The sequence below is a fragment of the Pogonomyrmex barbatus genome, unplaced genomic scaffold (assembly GCF_055798465.1).
Source record: "Pogonomyrmex barbatus isolate J1 unplaced genomic scaffold, ASM5579846v1 scaffold13, whole genome shotgun sequence".
NCBI classification, from domain to species: Eukaryota; Metazoa; Arthropoda; class Insecta; order Hymenoptera; family Formicidae; genus Pogonomyrmex; species Pogonomyrmex barbatus.
In genome coordinates, this window is record NW_028297109.1 from 2,407,790 (window position 1) to 2,426,420 (window position 18,631).

Below are 18,631 nucleotides of genomic sequence, written 5' to 3' on the forward strand. Positions count from 1 at the left end.
AAAGAAGAATCAATAACTAATGAGATTCCTCTTAGAGAACAGAGTAAATCATCACGTTCCAATACCGTGTCATTTCACCCCAAATTGAAATCTTTTTTTTATTTTTTTACTTTAATTAAAAATTTTTACACCTACTTTGATACGTTGAATTCATGATTATTTGCAATTTTGCATTTATTTGCAATTTTATGTCTGATTTTTCCGGAATGTATCTATTTAAATTCAGATACTGTGAAGCGTTGTACACGCATGCGAACGCACAGACGGCTGCATTTCTTTCAATATACTATTTGTTCATTTTGCACACCGAATCTGCCGAGTCTCACGTAATGTCGAAGCATGCAAGCATTTCAGGTACGGATTTCTTAATACGGATCCGAAGTTCAGCCGCTCTATCTCTCTGGGAATCTAGACGAGCACGTACGGCATCTTTCTCTCCATTATGAGGCGAGTGCCTATTGGGATGCGATCATCGCTTCGTCTACGGCAACCTACGGTGACCTAAGGTAGATCGTTAACCGACGAGTTACGTGCCAATCGGTAATACCCTGACGATTTCAAACGCACTTCGCTACGCGCATCTGAGCATAGTTCTATTTTATGGTACTGTTTATGGTGCTGAGCCACGTCGGAGTCACATAATTATATGGATGCGTAACATTCTCGCGAAGGATTACACGGATGTGAGCTTGAAATCGCTTTTAGCTCAGTCTTTTATAATTTGTCTTGCGTAATCATCGAAACTTCGACTAACCGGATCTGATTCTCGGCCATATAATTATCCGAATATCCAGACGGTCTAAATAAAAAAGCGCTGATGAGAACGCTTGACGAGATAATAGCTCTCATTAATATTGCTGTAACCAACAGCAGAGGAAGATAAACTTTACATCACACGTTTAACACTATGTTCCGTACGGGAGATCATCCCAGATTGCTCAGGCACCCAATTCCCGACCTAGCACACATGTGCACACGCACAAATCATCGTACATGCACGCATGATATCGACTCATGAGATCCGGAGATGTTCTCCACGCGACGATTGCGCAAGCTCGAGTTGCGGTGCGCCGCATTACTCTTTGTAAGTCGCAGCAGCGTCGCCGACGACGACGACGACGACGATGACGGTGATCGCGACCCCGCAGGTATAATTCCCGCGCTGAAAGAGCCGATATAATTACAAGGGAGAAACGCAAGGCGAGTGCATGCCGGCCGCGTCATCGGCTCGACTGCTTTTCCACGCTTTCTCGCTTCTGCTTCCCTCTTCATCCTCTGGCTGCACCGAAGATGAACCAAATAGAGTGCTTCGATTAATTTGAAAAAAATTTGAAGAAAATCTCGATTGAGACTGCTAATTTCTATTATTTATAAATAAGAAGTGATTTTAAATAATACTGTTTAATCAATAATTCACCTGTAACGAAAGTGAAATATGTTTCAAGCGGCCAATAACAGTATCATCTGACTCGCTTTGCTTTTACAGCTCATTGCCTCGACCGCATCGCTTCGCTTTCATGCCGATCCCATTGGCCGACCTTCAGATCTGTCCGGAGATGCCTGCCCCGATCTGTATCAACATGATATTTCGCAATCATCCCTCATCTTAGCTCGACGAGGTTCATCTCGACAGAAGCCTCCTCTGCCATTGCCGCCTCCTCCGACGGCCCTCCCCCACTGTGCACTTTTCATCCGATAGCTTCGGGATCTTCTTTTCTCTCTTCCTCTCCTCTCGGCACCTTTCGTCAACGAGGATTCGCCGGGCGAATCTTCGAGGAACGCATCACCGGGTTATCTCTAGCCGTGGTGCCATCCGCGGCTCCTCATTGGCGAGTGGGAGGAAGACGATCCTCGTGCGGGATCAGTATATAAGAATGCTAGATCCGACTTGATCTGTGCAGACCAATTATCGTCGTTAGTTTGACGATACACGATTTAAATTCCGTAGTAACGCGACGCAGTAAACATCACTGGGATTTATTTGACGAGCATACGCACAACCAGCGAAATGAAACCGGTACATATGAGTCATACATGGGGTTGTAAATCTCTCTGTATTTTCGAAATCTCAAAATCTAGGATGAATCTCTGATTTCTTATTCGATCACGATAATAAAAAATAAACGAATATTTCATTGCCGATTATTTTCCAAACATCGCGTGATTTCAATCCCGTGTACGGACGTGTCTGAGAAGAAAAAAATGAAATTTGTTTCTGTTTGCCTAATATTTCATTTATTATATTATACAATTGTACTTTTTGAATTTTGTTGAATTTAATTAATTTGTATTGTTTTAGCAGGTCGTCATTGCGGTATTGGCCATCATTGGTACATGTTATGCTGCGAGATTGGACAGCACTTACCTCCCTCCTGGTAGTGCCGGAAGTGCGGGTGGAGCGGGATTGATTCATCCTCCATCCCCAGAACAAGGTGGAGGTGGACCCATTAAACACAGTGGTCCAATTGGTTTTGGTGGTCCAAGTGGTTCAGGTGGTCTTAGTGGTCCAAGTGCTTCTAGTGGTTTTGGTGGTCCTAGTAGTTCTGGTGGCTATGGTGCTCCAAGTGGATTTGGTTCCGGGAGTATTGGTAACGCTTTTACAGGTGATAAGTTTAAAGCAAAGAAATAATTACTTTGTCCTGTGTATTATTACACAAATCTCTGTTATAATTATTAAACGATTAAATAATTAAAATTTATTGAACGATATAACGAACGATCGAAATTTATTAAGAATAAAAAATTAATTATTTATTAAGAATTAAAAATTATTTATTAAGAATAAAAAAATCTCCGATTTCTTAATAAATAAATATCTTCTTTTAGAAATAATTGCATCATGACTTTTTTGAAAACTAATTAATTTTTTTCAGAAAGCAGTTTAGTTATATAATTCTTAATATTTTATTTCGCATTTTAGGTAGTAGACCGAGTGGCGGTCAAGAAATACCTATCATTTCTTACAGCAATGAGAATGTTGGTGACGGAAACTATCAATACAGCTATGAGAGCGGAAATGGTATTAGCGTACAAGAAACGGGTCATCGACAAGGTATAGAAATTGCATTTTTATTTTTCAATTAAATTATTTAATTAAATCACTCCGCTGAAGCAGTTGTATTTTATTTTCAAACTCCATTGAATCAATTTTAATAAATTTTTAATAAATGATAGCTAAATAATATGCCTCTGAAATCGTGGAAATGCCTCGTCGCAATGCAATTGATTCATTGATGCTAGAAGAGCATCGTTGCATTAGAATGTGAACATTTCGATCTTACAGGAGAATCCGAGGTAGTAAGCGGATCCTTTTCTTATACCGGAGCCGATGGTATGCAATATTCGGTCACATATACGGCGGACGAATACGGTTTCCATCCCCAAGGTGCCCACTTGCCAACGCCGCCTCCGATTCCGCCGGAAATTCAACGAGGTGTTGAACTAGCGCTTGCCGCCGAAGCCAGAGGAGAGAATCAGGACGGTGGTGCTGGAGGGTATTCACATGGAGGAGGTAGTGGGTATCCTAGTGGAGGTATGAAATTTCGAACATAATCAATTGAATATAATATACAAATTGAAACGAATAATCATATATATTTAAATATTTTACGCGTATAATCTATTTATCCCGTAATTTCAGTGGGTGGTCATGGTAGTCATGAAGGCAATGTGTATCAGGGACCGAGCTCATATCAGACAAGTTCAGATGGTGGCTATCGATACTGAGCAGCGATTTGGCGAGAATCATCTATCATGTGCATTCCGTACACGCATATCATTTTCTGTTTATTCGTCTTATGTACATAACAATATCATTTACGCAATTTTTTCATTTATATGAAGTATGATTTTTATTTATGAAACGCCTGCTCTAACTTTTTCTTCTTGAAATTGCTTTTGTGCAATGAAGTTTAAGCATCTCTTTCAGGTACTACAGTGATTTCGAAAAATGTGTATTTGTAATATACATATGATATGATTATGTAAGAATTTAACAACTGCAATACACAATTATTTTTACACGTTTAATATGTACATTATAAGCATATATTAATTTTGAAAAATGTACATTTAATATTTGAATAAATGAATGGTATATTAACATTGTGAAATATATATCATATAAATTGCTTTACATGTATATACATATATATAAATTATTTTTAAATATTTATTATAAGTTAATAATATAGTTAAATTTATATTTTTTCTCCCTTATCTGTTATGTCTATATAAAATATTTATAACTTATTTTGTTTACATAAAATATTCAAATAGATCTGATAAAATTATTACATTGCAATAATTCAAAAGCAATATATAATAATTATTTGATTAACATTAAATTACATACATGTACTGATAATTATTTCATGAAATAAAATTATAATTAGATTTACTTAATATATTTAAACATATTTTTGCATCCAATAAGACGCATTTAATTTATACTATTTCTTGATGACTAGTAACAGTTGGAGATACATCAGACTCAACCATTTCAGCTCCTCTTGCAAATTGAATAAAGAGTTGTTCTAGAGTTGCAGACAAAACGGCATAATCTTCAATGCAGTTATATTTTTGTTTCAGATTCTTCATTGTATCATACATTTTTTCCCATGTTGTATTAGAATCAGTTACATGATAGGCAAGAAAACCCTGTAAAGAATAAATAAAAATCAATTAACAAAATAAAAAAAGAGAAAAAGCAATTAGATATTAATTAGATATTAAAGATATCAAAAAGCAATTGTTACCAAGTTTTCATCTCTGATGTCGCATGTTAGAGTAGATTGAATAATATTCTTAATAGTATTAACATCCTCATCTTTTCGACTTGGATTTAATTTTACATGAATATCATAACCTGCTCCAAATCGTTGCTTCAATTCTTGACTTGCACCAATACAGACTAATTCACCCTTGACCATAATGACTAGTCTATTACAAAGAGCCTCACACTCTTCCATGCTGTTGAATAACGTAATTTTAATAAAATGAATTTAATAAAATGAATAAATAATTTAAATCTTAATGCTAATATTTTACTTCAAATATATAGGTTTTAAATTATATATTGATATAAGCCGAGTATATGTTAACAACGAGAAACATAGCCAATTCCTCGGCAAGCAAAGTCTTGCTAAATCTTTTATATGACATAAATTCAAATAATTATATTATCAACTACCTGCCACTTAGTTTTAGCAAACTTTCAACGTAGTGATTCTATAATGTTTCTCATTGTTGTTTATTAACATGTATCCAGCTTATATCAATGTATAGTTTATTCTTATATCATCTGAAAAAGATGTTCAATACATTATTTATCTAAGTATTGCGATAAATATTATTATAGTCTCTATGATGTAATAGATGTATAGATAAGATGCCTGCCCGGAGAGCAGACGATCCAGGTTCGATCCCTGGCTAATATTTTTCGCAATATATATTTTCTGTGGGGGAGAGAGAGATAATAAAAAGGGAGATTTTAATCGATATCAAAATATTTGATTATCAAATTATTATAGAACTACTACATGGAAAGTCTATTAAAATTAAGTGACACACAGTAATTGGTAATATAATTATTTAAATTTATTTCATATAAAAGATTTAGCAATCAACGCCCTACTTGCCGAGGAATTGGCTATGTTTCTCGTTGTTATATAGATTTTAATAAATACCTGTGAGACGTGAGTATAATAGCTTGCCCTCCTGCTTGACAGGACTGCAGAGTATTCCAAAGCGATCTTCTAGCTGCAGGATCGACACCAGTTGTAGGTTCATCCAAGAGCACAAGAGTAGGATTACCGATAAGAGCCATCGCAATATTTAAACGTCTTTTATTACCACCACTATAAGTACTGCTTGGCTGTTTCATACAAGCAGTTAAATCTGAAATATATTGTATATTATATATACTATATATATATATATATATATATATATATATATATATTCTTTTTAAAAACTTATTGTAATTTATTTACTCAATCTATTAATCCATTTATTAACTTCCAATTCCACATTGGATTTTGGTATGCCGCGAAGACGGGCAAACAATCGTAAATGATCAAAAGTGTTTAAGGATGGTATCAAAGCATCAGTTTGTGGACAATATCCCATCTCAGAAAGATACTAAAACAGAAAAAAAATTATCTAATATTGTAAACAATATTGAAGAAATAAAATTACTACATTTGCATTATTACATTTGTCCTATCTGAATGAATTTCTGCTTGCTTTAAGTACATTATGCCACTATTCGACATTTCTTCTCCAGTTAGCATTCTAAAAGTTGTACTCTTTCCAGCACCATTTACGCCAAGTAATCCAAAACATTCCCGTGGTTTCACTCGAAAACTGATTTCTTTTACGGCCATCAGTTTCCCATAATATTTACTTAATTCATATACCAGAAAGAGACTATTATTCTCGCTTATCGGACTTTGTAATAGTTCAGAATTAGTAGTGTCTGCATTAATAGCATCTATTTTCAATATTTCTTTTGCAGAATTTACATCTGTAAAGTCATATGATTAGCCTTTACTATGTACAATTATTTTATAAAACTCATAAATTCGGTTATTTACGCGCATCTGATTCTTATACGTCATTAAAATACTAAAAATGATTTCTTACTCTGACTATTAATTTTATTAATTTCTAATGCTACTGCAAGTTTTTCTTTCTTCACTTGATCATCCATTATATCTTGTTCTTTCCTTAATTTTGAACCAACTATCTTTCCAAATAATTTCGGAAAGATCTTTTCTTCTAACATAATCAATAAACCAAAATACAAAATTGGTGTTACAGCAAGATATACTATACTTTCTTCGAAATTCATATCTTCTGTAAAGTCATTAAAGTAAGGCAATGGGTTTTTGCAATCTCCGTCTATACATTCCATATCTAGAAGAATTATGATGAAAGTAAATTATAAATTCTGTAACTGTTAATAATAATTCAAAATGACATTCAATATAAATATTGTATTATCTTACCACAACATGGATCTTTGATCTTTGCAAAACAAACTACTTCTTGAAGTTTATTTGGTAGACGACGACATCTTGCATTTTGTACTGCTATTTTGAAGAAAGAGAATTGACCATGAAACAAACTTACATAAGGAATTAGGCGGAAAAGTCTCTTCTGCAGAATATGTAGCGGATTAAGCCAGTCAAAATTGTGTATTACTTCATGTACAAGATACTGTATTACAACTGAAATATTTTTTTAAATTTATTGCTTTTTGTAAGTAATAATTTACTTGCATTTTTTAAATGCATTAAATTTAGTTTTTTAATATACCTATCAAAAATTATAATATTTATAAACATTACAACTTACCAAGACCAAGTGGAGCAATACCCAAAATTGTTGTTATAGTATTTCTTGATTTATTCATAAAACTAAATAGATATACAATAAGTAAAACGTTGATACCAAATAATTGTAACATCAATATCATACATACTGAAAGAAAAGTATACATAAATAAAAAGATTAATTTATACTAATATTAAATATAACTTAAATTAAGAACTTACATATTTCTACTCTATAATATAGACGAATATCAAGAATAACATCCATGATGTAAAGTGCTAAAGTAACTAGCAATACGCATACTGTAAATATCAGAAGATCAAAAGCAAACATTGTACTCCAGTATGATAATGATGTAACACCAGTCATACGTTGAAGTTGTTTGACTTTTGTCATTGTTTCTTGTAAAGGATGTATTACAAAAAGTGCTATAGTGGGGAAGAAAAATGAACAAAATATCATGACACGCGAAATTGATTCCGCATCCGGTGATTCCATTCTAGTTGAAAATAACGTATTTGGTAATTGTTGTCTAGATACAACAATTGAATGTTCATTGCCAGCAAAAGCTTTAATAAATGAATTGCTCAAAAGATTCACTGTCAATGGCACACTGTGAAGCGCTAAACTAGAGAAAAAACCATTAGCTAATATCGTATTGTTTTCAGTGGTATTAAATTCGGCGGATACAATAAGATTGTTCCGATATTTCACAATATCCTCCAAAGAAGAATTTAGAAGAGCTAAAAAAAAATAATAAAGATAAAGAAAAACTAGACTTATTTAGATAAATTCTTTACATTATTAATAGAAAATTATATTTACCACTTGTAACACTCATATGTGGAGTTACTTGTTCCACTTCGCCGTAATATTGGACAACATCTTTGTATTTTTGGCCAAGCTGATCATCATCTGATGAATATAAAGTTTTAGGATATCTATACATACCAAGATTTAATGGAACAATATCTGTAGAGTCACTTGGTACATTATAACTTAATGCCATTAAAACTACTGACAAGATAGGAAGAAATAGCTGAAAATATTAATGATATATTAACAAATAGAAGAAATTTTTTTATTTTTAAAATATAAAAAAACATAAAATTGATAGAAATTATCTTTCTTAATTAATAAAATAATTATTATAAAGAAATATGTACTATCATCAATAAGTTAGTCAGATTTTTTCTGGTATATGTGAATTTCTTGCAAAATAATGCTAATATTGATTGCATATATAGTTCATGGCCTGTAATTTTCGGTAATGGTGCTGTAAATAATTCGTTAAGATGTTTTCCGTTATCTTCTTTCTTTATAATTCTATAACAAATAGACAAAATAAGAATATATCAATAATAATATAAGATATATAATAATAATATAATTAAAATAATAATAAATAATAATATAAAATAAATTTCTACATACTTTAAAAATACTTGTTCTAAAGTAATCAATGACACACTTATCCCAGTAACTCCTAATTTTTTCTTTTCATTCTCTACTTTGTCCAATGATTGTGGTAGAGAATCGGTAAATGGTACATTTAAAACAATCTTTTCGCTATCAACACTAAGCTGTTGCGTTCTTGAATCAAATTTGCTTATGATTTTTTCAGGAGAACACCAAGATTTTGTTGATAATGTAACTTCAATATGTCCATGACCTATAAAAAAAATTATATTTTAAATATACAAGGTATTTTTTTAACCAATTTTAAAATAATTTAAATATACAAGATATCTTTTTTAACCAGTCTAGCCTAAATATCTTAACAATTGAATCTAAGCAAAAATACTTTAGACAAAATTTATAGAGAATAGAATTCTGGCAATGTTCAATAAGACAAAGTTTCTGGTATCTAGACATTTTTTAATTTTTTTGAATGTTTATATATAAATTTAAAATAATTCCTTATGTCACCATTATTTTTAATGAATTTTAAATGTAGCGATTTCAAACTTTCATAAAGTATTTGACAAAATATATCAAAATAAAGTATAAATTAACTTAATTAATTTCTAAATATAATTATATAATAGCTTTTTCTAAAAAATAAACTACGTTGATATATTCAACAAAGGTTATATAAAGGTATAAGGTTTTATTTAAAAAAATAAAAGTGACCTTAAAATAATCTTGAAAAAAATCATTTTTAAAAAATTAAAAATTAAATAATAAATCTTTTTTTTTTCTTCTAAACTTTTCTAAACTCTATAAATTTTGTTTATCATGTTCAGCTTTCAAACGAACTGTTTAAAATGATACATCTTGTAGATGTCATGTTTAAAAATAAATAAACACGCGATCATACCATATTGTTTCTTCAAAAACATTGGAGTGCCATAACTTCTAAGACGACCTGTATGCAGTATAGCAATTCTATCACCAAGTATATCAGCCTCTTCCATATTATGTGTACTAATCAATATTGTTTTCTCTCCTCTAAGTTTCTATTAAAAAATATCAACGGTATTATATATATAAATGTGTAACATCTCATAAAGCATACAAACATTTTTTGAAAAAGTCAAATTTTCTTACTAATATAATATCCCAAGTATCTCTTCTGGTTTCAGGATCCATTCCTGATGTTGGTTCATCCAAAATTATAATCTGGATAAATATAAAATTATTTTGAAAAATTAATATAATACAACACATTATATCTCTATTTCAGAACTTACGCTAGCATCGCCAATAAGTGCCATTCCAAGACACAGCCTTCTTTGTTGACCACCAGAAAGTTTGCTAGGAAGAAAATTCTTCTTTTCAGAAAGCTTTAACTTAGAAAGCAAAACGTGAACATCTCTTTGAACTTCGCTTCTGGTTTTATTTTTAGCTTTCAACTGTTATGACATAAAAATTAAATATAGATAATTCACATTATTAATATTATTTTTATTTTACAAGAATTATTATCCTTACCAAACCGAAGAATTCTATTTGTTCAAATACAGTCAAATCTGGGAAAACCATATTTTCTTGGGGACATAAACCCAAATCATTTCTAATACTGCTTAAATATTTTCTTATATTTTTGCCGTTTATAAATACTTTCCCTTCTGTTTCGCTTGTCACACCTTTTAAATAAATATAATTAATATATTCTTAGCGAAATAATTTTTTCATTTAAAACTATTACATAACATACTGTAATACCTGTTAATATAGACATAAGCGTAGTTTTTCCTGCTCCATTATGTCCAAGCAGAGCAGTAATTTGTCCTTTGTAAAAATCTACAGATACTCCTTTTAATGCATGGACTTTCTGGAATAATATACAATTAATTTTCATAAAATATTCTTTATCACACAAAATAATCTTTATCAGAATTTTAATAAAATAGATGCCTTTTATGTAAACTCACGGATTTTCGTAAATAGCTCATTGTATAAGACTTCTTAAGATTACGTATTTGTATTCCGGGCGTTAACACACCACCTATTACTGGCTCAAAATCTTCATTAACCTTATCATAATCAAATTCACCAGCTTCTTCATCAAGAGCTACCTTGTTCTTTTTGACACACTGTAATAAAGTATGATATAAAACTATTATAGACTTATAGACACATATAATATTTTTCTTTTACTCCATTAATGATCCTTGCATAAACTTACCTTCAAAAAATATAATGGAGTTTTCCGGACTCCATATTTGCCAGGAAGTATAGCATTTATATATACTGCAAGTGTAAAATGTATCACAGCACCCAAGATTGAAAAGAGAAATATAAAACCTGGACTTCCTACAATACCATATTCTACTTTCCCAGGAACAAAAAAGTTACTCCATTGAATACCAAGTACTAAAAAAAAAAGAAAAATGTTTTGTTCTTTTGCTTGCCAAAAACAATACATGTCATATGTGTACATACATATATGTATACATATCCTTTATAGTTTAATATTCATTTTAAAGTTTTTTTTTCTAGCTATTAATATAATCAATTAATATAAATAACTTGAAAATTATTACTTACATTTGGTTTCATGCGCATTTGTTTCCTCAAAAAATCTAAACAGCATAATATTAGGAAATATAATACCAAAATATGGTATAATGCTAAAAACTTCTTCTCTTGCCATGTTTTGGTGAAGTGAAAATGCCGCCATATAAACAATAACTATGATAGTTATCACAAGACGTGCTATAAAAATATTGAGAATTTATATATTTAAATAAATTAAATAAATTATCTTTTTTATAAAAAGATACATACGTTTTGAAAAATATGCTGCAATATGCATGCCAAATGTTATAAGATGAGCGACATATGTACTAAATAAGAACCAAAATATAAATCCATTTCCATATTCCAAATAAGCTTCAACATTGCTAGAAAAAGTGTGCTTAAATAATATAAGTATCGGTAATATATAAAGATTGCTGAATACTATTCCTGTAATTAACCAGCTAAATAAATTATAGGCTGATTTGACTCCATTCATTGCCATTAAAACCTGAGAATAATAAAACAGATAATTATTTTTTAGTGTTTAAGAATCTGCAAGAAATAGAAAGAAATAATATTATACTTACGTTTACACCAATAAACTTCTCTTTTGATGCATAGCTAACTTCTACGCAAAGTGGAATTACAAAGATTATAACTGCAAATAAACTAATTGCTTCACGTAATGCTATATCAAGGTCATCTATTTTGACATATGGTGGGTAAGGCATTCTTTGTAGTGACATCTAATAACAAATATATAAGAAAATGATAAAAAAATAATCCCATCATATTACAATGATATATTATCCATTTATCTGTCTCAACATACGCATAAATATTTATATTTTTCAAAAGTTTTTATTTTGATAATAAAGTATTTATTATTAATAAGAAGATACATTAATATATTTTCTTTAAAAAAGCTTATAATACCTTTATATTCGACATAGAACCTGGAACTGTTTGGTTTATGAGTGCTCCATCTACGCATATCTGAACTTGCGCAAATGGTATCATATCAAAATATATTGTAGGTGATGAAGATATATGTTCACCATGTAATATATTTTGATACAAAGCATATGGAATCTTCCAAGAATGTCTAATTTTATATTTTATGGTAGGTTTGTTGTATTGTTCAAAAACAACTGCTACTACAGAAATTATTGGATCTTTCGCTTGAGCAAGAGTATAAGTGTTTACCATTTCAGTCTCGTTAGCAAAGCCTATCACATCTGTATAAAAACAGGAAAAAATATAATTAGTATTATTTAAACAATCTTAGTTATATTTTTTAATGCCATTTAATGCCATTTTAAATAGTACTTACTATCAGCTAAGAGTGTAAGACATTTTCTAGCAGAATCCATGATCTTCTCTGTATATGTATTTTTTGGCAAATAATATATCTTGACTAAACCATTATCAAGTTTCCACATTAGTTCATCTTGCGTATATATAGGATAATAAGTGCTTTCATTTACTACGGCTGGAGGCTGAACACTATAATCTCTTACTGCTTGCAATAATGCAAATAATCCAATGGGTATTAAAGTTTGCAATAATAGTGTCATCCGCCAATGTCTTTTACGTACTATCAGGTCCTTATATAGTAACAAGCCAAAAACTTTCCATCCACTAGCCATTTTTATTATAATTTAGTAGAAAATCTTTATAAGAATTTACTGGTGGACTATATTATTTAAATATCTGCAAATACTCTATATGCTGGTTTGCCATTGAAAGTACAAAGCTTCTTGAATAAGTAATTAGAATTGACGCATATGTTGGTTCCAACTTGAAGCATATCATATAAATGTACTATGTATAGCCTTGGTCATCAAAATGTTGAAATGTTCAGTATAATTTGCAATACTGCATAAAAAGTGTTATTTCTTGTTGCTTCCTTAAATATAAAGATAATAAAGTTCTATCTTTATTATCATTGTCATAACAAATTTTATCTAAACAAATATAAATAATAACTTATTATGTTGTATAACATGAATCAAGATAAAGTTTATAGATAGGACTAGCGAAATTAAGAGAAAAATCATGATACATTTTATTAAAATTAAATAACTCAAAAAGGATTTGAGGATTTGATAACTAATTTTTATTACATATTTCCATGTATATATAGATATTTCTTATCTTTCTTGATATCAATACTAATAAATTTAGCTTAATTGATTTATTTTTATGATATATACTCAAATATACACATGTCATATTATTTAAGTAGAAAATTAGAATCTTCTCTCTAAATATACATATGCTAAAATTCGTTAGGCTTCTTGATAATCATAAATAATTATTTAGTTGTATATATACATACATATGTGTGTGTGTGTGTGTGTGTGACAGGAAAAAAAAATAGAAAAGAATGGAAAAACTATTTTTGCAAAAATTTATGCTTCTTAATAAGCAAGTAAATATGGTATTCTTCTGTTTATAAAATAAATATATATTATATAAAATTATGAAATATTCAAAAAGTTACAAGTAGATTTATATTTTCAAAAAAATGATTCTAATATAATGATTCTAATATAAATTATTCAGTACATTTTTCAAATAAGATAAATTTATAAAGTTAAATATAGACAGATAATAGTTGTTGTCATTCTAAATACTAAAAATTATAAATGTATGTGTGTAAAGATATATATATATATATATATATTACTATATGGAAAATTTCCAACAATTCGTTTCTGATCAATAACAGACTACACCCTCTTTCAAAAATTTGACTCGCTAAAAATTCAATTGCAAAAAATCCGAAACGAATATTACATAACATTTGACTGTGTTTATTTGAACACGTCAAATAGAACACAGAATAGTGCCCGAATATTATATGACAAATTAATCTAACTTATTTGCATGTGCGAACATACGTAATTGTCAAACATTCGATTCAGCGAAAGAGCATGTTTGTAATATATGTCAGAATGTAATGTATGTCAAACACAATTTATTTAACTTTTACATTCTTATCATTTCGGATACAAGAAAAGATAAGATAAACGAAGTTTTCAACGTGTGATAATGAAATGATAATTATATATATATATATATAAAGCGTACTCACGAGAGAACCGTCACATTTCAGTGACGCTATGATAGAATCTTTCAAAAATATATTTGGTAGCGGAATTGTTATGTGCCTTATAAAGCTTCATCTTATCACATTATCAAAGCTGATAACGGTAAATTGAATTTTTTTAGCATATACTATGTACACACTTCTCACTCAACGCGTCGCGTTTACGATACATCGCGTAACTAACATCAATGCGTTGCTAACAGTTGCCAACAATCGACTAATTGCGTGACAGCAATGTGCGTGACGTCACTCCGTGAGAGGGATTAATGTCAAGATACAGGAGTGGTAACGTGGTAGACAGAAAACTACACCGTCAGCGCCTTTGATTCTGGATATCCTACATATATATCCTACATATATATGTAGATATTTACCAAGAAGCTATATCTAGAGAGAAAACTACATCGTCACACCTTCAATTCTGCGTATCCAACATATATATGTAGATAGTTACCAAGAAGCTACACCTGCGTCAGTGATATTCAACACAGAGTGAATCTGAGAGAAAAAAAGAAACTCGAAATCTCATTAAAAACATTAATTATTGATTCACGTTCAGTTACTATAATGACAGCTAATATGATTGCTTAAAATGAGAAGTGATATGATAAATGGTAAAAGAAGTAGGATATTAAAAGTTTTAGGATTAACTCGTAGGTTAAGAATCACTAGATCAGCTGATATAATATTCCATTAAGTGAAATGGGAATTAATTTAATTATGTAAAACAACTCTCTTTTATCATAGCATTTATATAACATTTTTTGTGATAGTTATCAGATGACTAAGACAGTGTATTTATATTCGCAGATATACACTATATTACATAGTCGAATTCACGAAACTTTCCAATAAGTAACATGATTATGATTTTTAGATTTTTTATGTTTGTGAAATTTTGGTTCTATTCTGTAATATAAAACTAATGATACATAGAAAAATGTAAGCATTAATAAGGTATACAAAGATTGACAATTTTATGATATGGCAGTTAAAATTTGAATTATTAACTTATTAAAATTATTTTATGATTTATTATCCTGATTAGACATATATTTATTTATAATTTAGTAATATTTGAGAATGAGATGTTGAATAATGTAAGAATATAGATGTTGAGTAATGTAAATCGGTGGTATAGTACAGAGGTATGCCATATGTGGACATTGAACTATATAGTCATATAGAAACTACTCCAAAGATAATACAATTATGTCGGACTTTCTGATTGTATTTTATTGTGTTCATGATTTTCTGGTTTTGTTCCATGCTATATTCACAAAATGTACAGAACAGAACCAAAAAATTGTGGACATAACGGAACACAGCCAAAAAATCATAGACATAATACCGAACACAATCGGGAATATAGCCATTTTATCTTTCATAGATTGGAATTGCGTTTCATTTAATACATTGTCTACATTAGAGAAGACCATCGCATACAAAATGATCATATATGTATAATATAAGATCCTCTGGACCAATCAGTATGCTATGTAAATCAATATGGCAACTTTATATTGAAAGTTCATTGATTCAGACGAGCTTATATTATGCATATGTCATTTTGTATATGATCTTTAAATCTTAAAATTCCTATCACTACAGTCATACTGGAATTATGTCATGCAAAAAATGAAATTTATTGCGTGTAATTTGTAAATACATATGAATAAAACGAAATGGCTTTGATATTTGTAAAAAATAGATGATTACTATCCTTTTCCCTCTTGACAGTCAATAAATAACCATAAAATATAATATGTAATAATCTTTGCAGAAGATATCTTACAATAATTATAATATTGAAACTTTATTGAAATATTTGATATATATTTCTATAAGTTAATAAGATATTCTATACAAATCTGGATGCAATCGCTATTAATTTAGTATAATCTGCTCCTTTACTATGGGTTTTCTCTTTTAATTTAGTTCGCAGTATATGTGGAATTGGTACATGTATTCTTGTACCGAGAGGTGTTCCATTGTCATCTATGAGTACCAGATTGTTGCTGTCAAATTTAGGAACTTTAGGAGCTTGTTTTTGCTTCAGTCCTACTAATATACCTTTCTTCTTTTCACCCCTTATTGCGACTAAAATTCTATCTCCTATAATTAAAATATTTATATAATAATGATTGACATGTTTCTGCATATTAAATCTTACCAATATATCCCACTCCAAGTTTGTTGTAAACATGTATACATCGTGGTGGTTTGCCTTCCATCATAGCTAGCTTGCCTATTTCACTGTTATCCACTACTCTCAATCGAGTTAATTTAATTACTTGATTTGCAGATGTTGATGTAAAAATATTCCTGCTTATAATATTTATTGCTGAAGATACTAACATTATTATAATGCTTCAATCTTCTTTTTAAGACAATCTAAAATATGATAGAAATAAAATTATACAAGAGAAAATTTGGTAATTAGTCATTGGCAATATACTAAATTAATGTTCATTAAAGGCTATTATATATAACATATCTAAATGTAATGCATATAATATTTTTGATGAAATCTTTAATATATTCTTCTAAATAGAATAAAATCATAGTTGAATATTTATACAATCATTTAAAATATTTATATATTTTTTTACATTTCAATAATTCCATGTATAACATTCTTGGTGTGTATTAATCCAGTGATCAAATTTGTTATAATATTCATTTCTATCGATAAGTTTAGTTTTTATTATTTTTTTAATTTTAAAAAACTAAAAAGAAATAAAAATAAGTTAAATTGAGATCAATTTATATTGATAGAAATATTTGACAAAAATAATTGATAGAAATAAATTATCTACCAATAAAACATAACCTTTTGTTTGACGAAAAATAAATTAATAACGATATTAATCATACAGTTCGAGAAAATTATTTTTTATTAAATATTTTTAATTATGCTTACTGTAGAATGAAAAATTCTCGCTTAGATAAAAATCTAATTTTGAATTTTAAAGTTTAATCATTATTCTTCTGAGCAACAGAAAACGTAACAAATGTGTCACCTAACCTAAGTTTTGTTATAACCTGAAAGTTATCAACGACAAACGATAGTTTTATTTGTCATCATGAACAAGTTACCTCGTCTGAAAAGAACATTAACGCATTTGCGATCTCTCAATATTCTACGAATAAATTCCTGCTCCGCAAGATGTTTCAGTACGAATAAAGATTCAGAGGAAAAAAGCAACGATTCAAGCCCATCTTTGGAATTCGGTGTCGAGAAAGAGGTTACGCCAACAGAGAACGTTAAAGTAGAATCCGAGACGAAGTTGAGTGGCTTTGCGCGAAGTTATGACAAATTTTCGCACATTGACGATAAAAAGTCAGAAACGCCTCAAACATTTACTTCTTTGATGCGCAATTCTAAATTTGTTGATGTAAATATTTCTTGTAATACATATGATTGTACAAGATAGTTTTCGATAGCTTTTTATTATGTACATAATTTTATTTATATTTCTTTAGCTGGGTGATCCCGAAGGAAAAGTTGTAACTGGCGAGGTATTTAATGTGATTGGTAATGATTTGTATATCGATTTTGGATGGAAATTTTACTGTGTATGTCGGAAACCTCTCAAGAACGAACAGTATGTATGCTTATTCTTTTAAGTTTCTATTAAACCTGGTCTTTTCTAAAATATTGTTTAATAACATTTAATATAGTTTGTATGTTGAATATTATTTTGAATGTTATTTTAAATATTAATTTTTTCCTTCATTTTAGATACTATGTGAGAGGATCTAAAGTTCGATTGAGAATAAAGGATTTAGAACTTTCCTCTAAATTTTTGGGCGCAGTAAACGATGTGACTCTTCTGGAAGCTGATTGCACTTTAATTGGTTTAATATCATCTCCATTACAAATGGCAGAACAGAAAGCAAGAACAAGAAGACCATAAATATAGGATGTTTAATAATAATATGATAATGTCTATGTTAAATAAAATTAATATGACATGTATGTGACATGTATATATATATATATATATTTTTATAGCATATGAACAACAAATATAAGTAAAAGTTCATAAATATAAGTAATTCGAGAAAATCACATATTAATTTTTTAGTATTAATATTAATTTTTATTGTCAATTTTTTAATTACTTTAACAATATGTAAAATTAACAGAGGATGTAACATTAACAGATATTTACTTAGACATTTATAAATTAGAGGAAAATTATCAAT

General features: G+C 29.6%; 4 protein-coding genes and 1 long non-coding RNA gene across 13 annotated transcripts; 2 read left to right on the forward strand and 3 right to left on the reverse strand.

Annotated features, from left to right (window-relative positions):
* Window positions 1-92: 92 nt before the first annotated feature.
* Window positions 93-1,084, reverse strand: LOC148937553 (uncharacterized). Its single transcript, XR_016138263.1, has 2 exons — window positions 891-1,084; window positions 93-799 (listed from the first exon to the last, which is right to left on the reverse strand). It is a non-coding gene; the product is annotated as an uncharacterized LOC148937553 (long non-coding RNA).
* LOC105431538 (uncharacterized) lies at window positions 1,033-4,102 on the forward strand. Of its 7 annotated transcripts, none has more exons than XM_089072287.1 (6): window positions 1,051-1,148; window positions 1,487-2,017; window positions 2,300-2,610; window positions 2,925-3,052; window positions 3,284-3,532; window positions 3,641-4,102. In XM_089072287.1, exons 2-6 carry the CDS (start codon window positions 2,009-2,011, stop codon window positions 3,724-3,726), a joined length of 783 nt encoding a protein of 260 aa, XP_088928413.1. In that variant the 5' UTR covers window positions 1,051-1,148; window positions 1,487-2,008; the 3' UTR covers window positions 3,727-4,102. The 7 variants fall into 7 exon arrangements, with proteins under 7 accessions (XP_088928409.1, XP_011644087.2, XP_088928410.1 ...); XM_089072288.1 differs by lacking the exon at window positions 1,051-1,148 and adding an exon at window positions 1,204-1,381; XM_089072283.1 differs by lacking the exon at window positions 1,487-2,017 and having other exon boundaries at window positions 1,033-1,148.
* LOC105431534 (phospholipid-transporting ATPase ABCA3) lies at window positions 4,012-14,893 on the reverse strand. Of its 2 annotated transcripts, none has more exons than XM_011645779.2 (25): window positions 14,405-14,893; window positions 12,638-13,213; window positions 12,241-12,542; window positions 11,892-12,050; window positions 11,572-11,812; window positions 11,332-11,499; window positions 10,970-11,157; window positions 10,716-10,877; window positions 10,507-10,615; window positions 10,273-10,427; window positions 10,032-10,193; window positions 9,889-9,960; window positions 9,659-9,797; window positions 8,773-9,010; window positions 8,505-8,664; window positions 8,164-8,377; window positions 7,560-8,081; window positions 7,360-7,485; window positions 7,011-7,232; window positions 6,646-6,918; window positions 6,216-6,526; window positions 5,994-6,141; window positions 5,688-5,898; window positions 4,758-4,971; window positions 4,012-4,659 (listed from the first exon to the last, which is right to left on the reverse strand). In XM_011645779.2, the coding sequence occupies exons 2-25, from the start codon at window positions 12,951-12,953 to the stop codon at window positions 4,447-4,449; spliced, it is 5,025 nt and encodes a 1,674-aa protein (XP_011644081.2). In that variant the 5' UTR covers window positions 12,954-13,213; window positions 14,405-14,893; the 3' UTR covers window positions 4,012-4,446. The 2 variants fall into 2 exon arrangements, with proteins under 2 accessions (XP_011644081.2, XP_011644080.2); XM_011645778.2 differs by having other exon boundaries at window positions 12,638-13,271.
* Window positions 14,894-16,041: 1,148 nt separating this feature from the next.
* On the reverse strand, window positions 16,042-17,660 carry mRpL14 (mitochondrial ribosomal protein L14). Of its 2 annotated transcripts, none has more exons than XM_011645781.3 (3): window positions 17,519-17,660; window positions 16,593-16,813; window positions 16,042-16,534 (listed from the first exon to the last, which is right to left on the reverse strand). In XM_011645781.3, exons 2-3 carry the CDS (start codon window positions 16,777-16,779, stop codon window positions 16,281-16,283), a joined length of 441 nt encoding a protein of 146 aa, XP_011644083.3. In that variant the 5' UTR covers window positions 16,780-16,813; window positions 17,519-17,660; the 3' UTR covers window positions 16,042-16,280. The 2 variants fall into 2 exon arrangements, with proteins under 2 accessions (XP_011644083.3, XP_088928418.1); XM_089072292.1 differs by lacking the exon at window positions 17,519-17,660 and adding an exon at window positions 17,343-17,479.
* mRpS28 (mitochondrial ribosomal protein S28) lies at window positions 17,506-18,401 on the forward strand. Its single transcript, XM_011645782.3, has 3 exons — window positions 17,506-17,817; window positions 17,906-18,027; window positions 18,165-18,401. Exons 1-3 carry the CDS (start codon window positions 17,506-17,508, stop codon window positions 18,337-18,339), a joined length of 609 nt encoding a protein of 202 aa, XP_011644084.1. The 3' UTR covers window positions 18,340-18,401.
* The last annotated feature ends 230 nt before the right edge of the window (window positions 18,402-18,631 follow it).

Bases quoted from the DNA above. Each gene is read 5' to 3' on its own strand.
- mRpL14 (XM_011645781.3), bottom strand. From the start codon at position 16,779: ATGTTAGTATCTTCAGCAATAAATATTATAAGCAGGAATATTTTTACA. The intron at 16,535-16,592 runs GTAAGATTTAAT...TTTTAATTATAG, and splicing joins ACTTGGAGTGGGATATATTG to GAGATAGAATTTTAGTCGCA.
- mRpS28 (XM_011645782.3), top strand. From the start codon at position 17,506: ATGAACAAGTTACCTCGTCTGAAAAGAACATTAACGCATTTGCGATCT. The intron at 17,818-17,905 runs GTAAATATTTCT...ATATTTCTTTAG, and splicing joins GCAATTCTAAATTTGTTGAT to CTGGGTGATCCCGAAGGAAA. The intron at 18,028-18,164 runs GTATGTATGCTT...CCTTCATTTTAG, and splicing joins AAACCTCTCAAGAACGAACA to ATACTATGTGAGAGGATCTA.
- LOC105431538 (XM_089072283.1), top strand. From the start codon at position 1,125: ATGACGGTGATCGCGACCCCGCAG. The intron at 1,149-2,299 runs GTATAATTCCCG...GTATTGTTTTAG, and splicing joins CGGTGATCGCGACCCCGCAG to CAGGTCGTCATTGCGGTATT. The intron at 3,533-3,640 runs GTATGAAATTTC...CCGTAATTTCAG, and splicing joins TAGTGGGTATCCTAGTGGAG to TGGGTGGTCATGGTAGTCAT.
- LOC105431534 (XM_011645779.2), bottom strand. From the start codon at position 12,953: ATGGCTAGTGGATGGAAAGTTTTTGGCTTGTTACTATATAAGGACCTG. The intron at 12,051-12,240 runs GTATTATAAGCT...ATTTGTTATTAG, and splicing joins GTTCTATGTCGAATATAAAG to ATGTCACTACAAAGAATGCC. The intron at 8,378-8,504 runs GTACATATTTCT...TAATATTTTCAG, and splicing joins TGACTAACTTATTGATGATA to CTATTTCTTCCTATCTTGTC.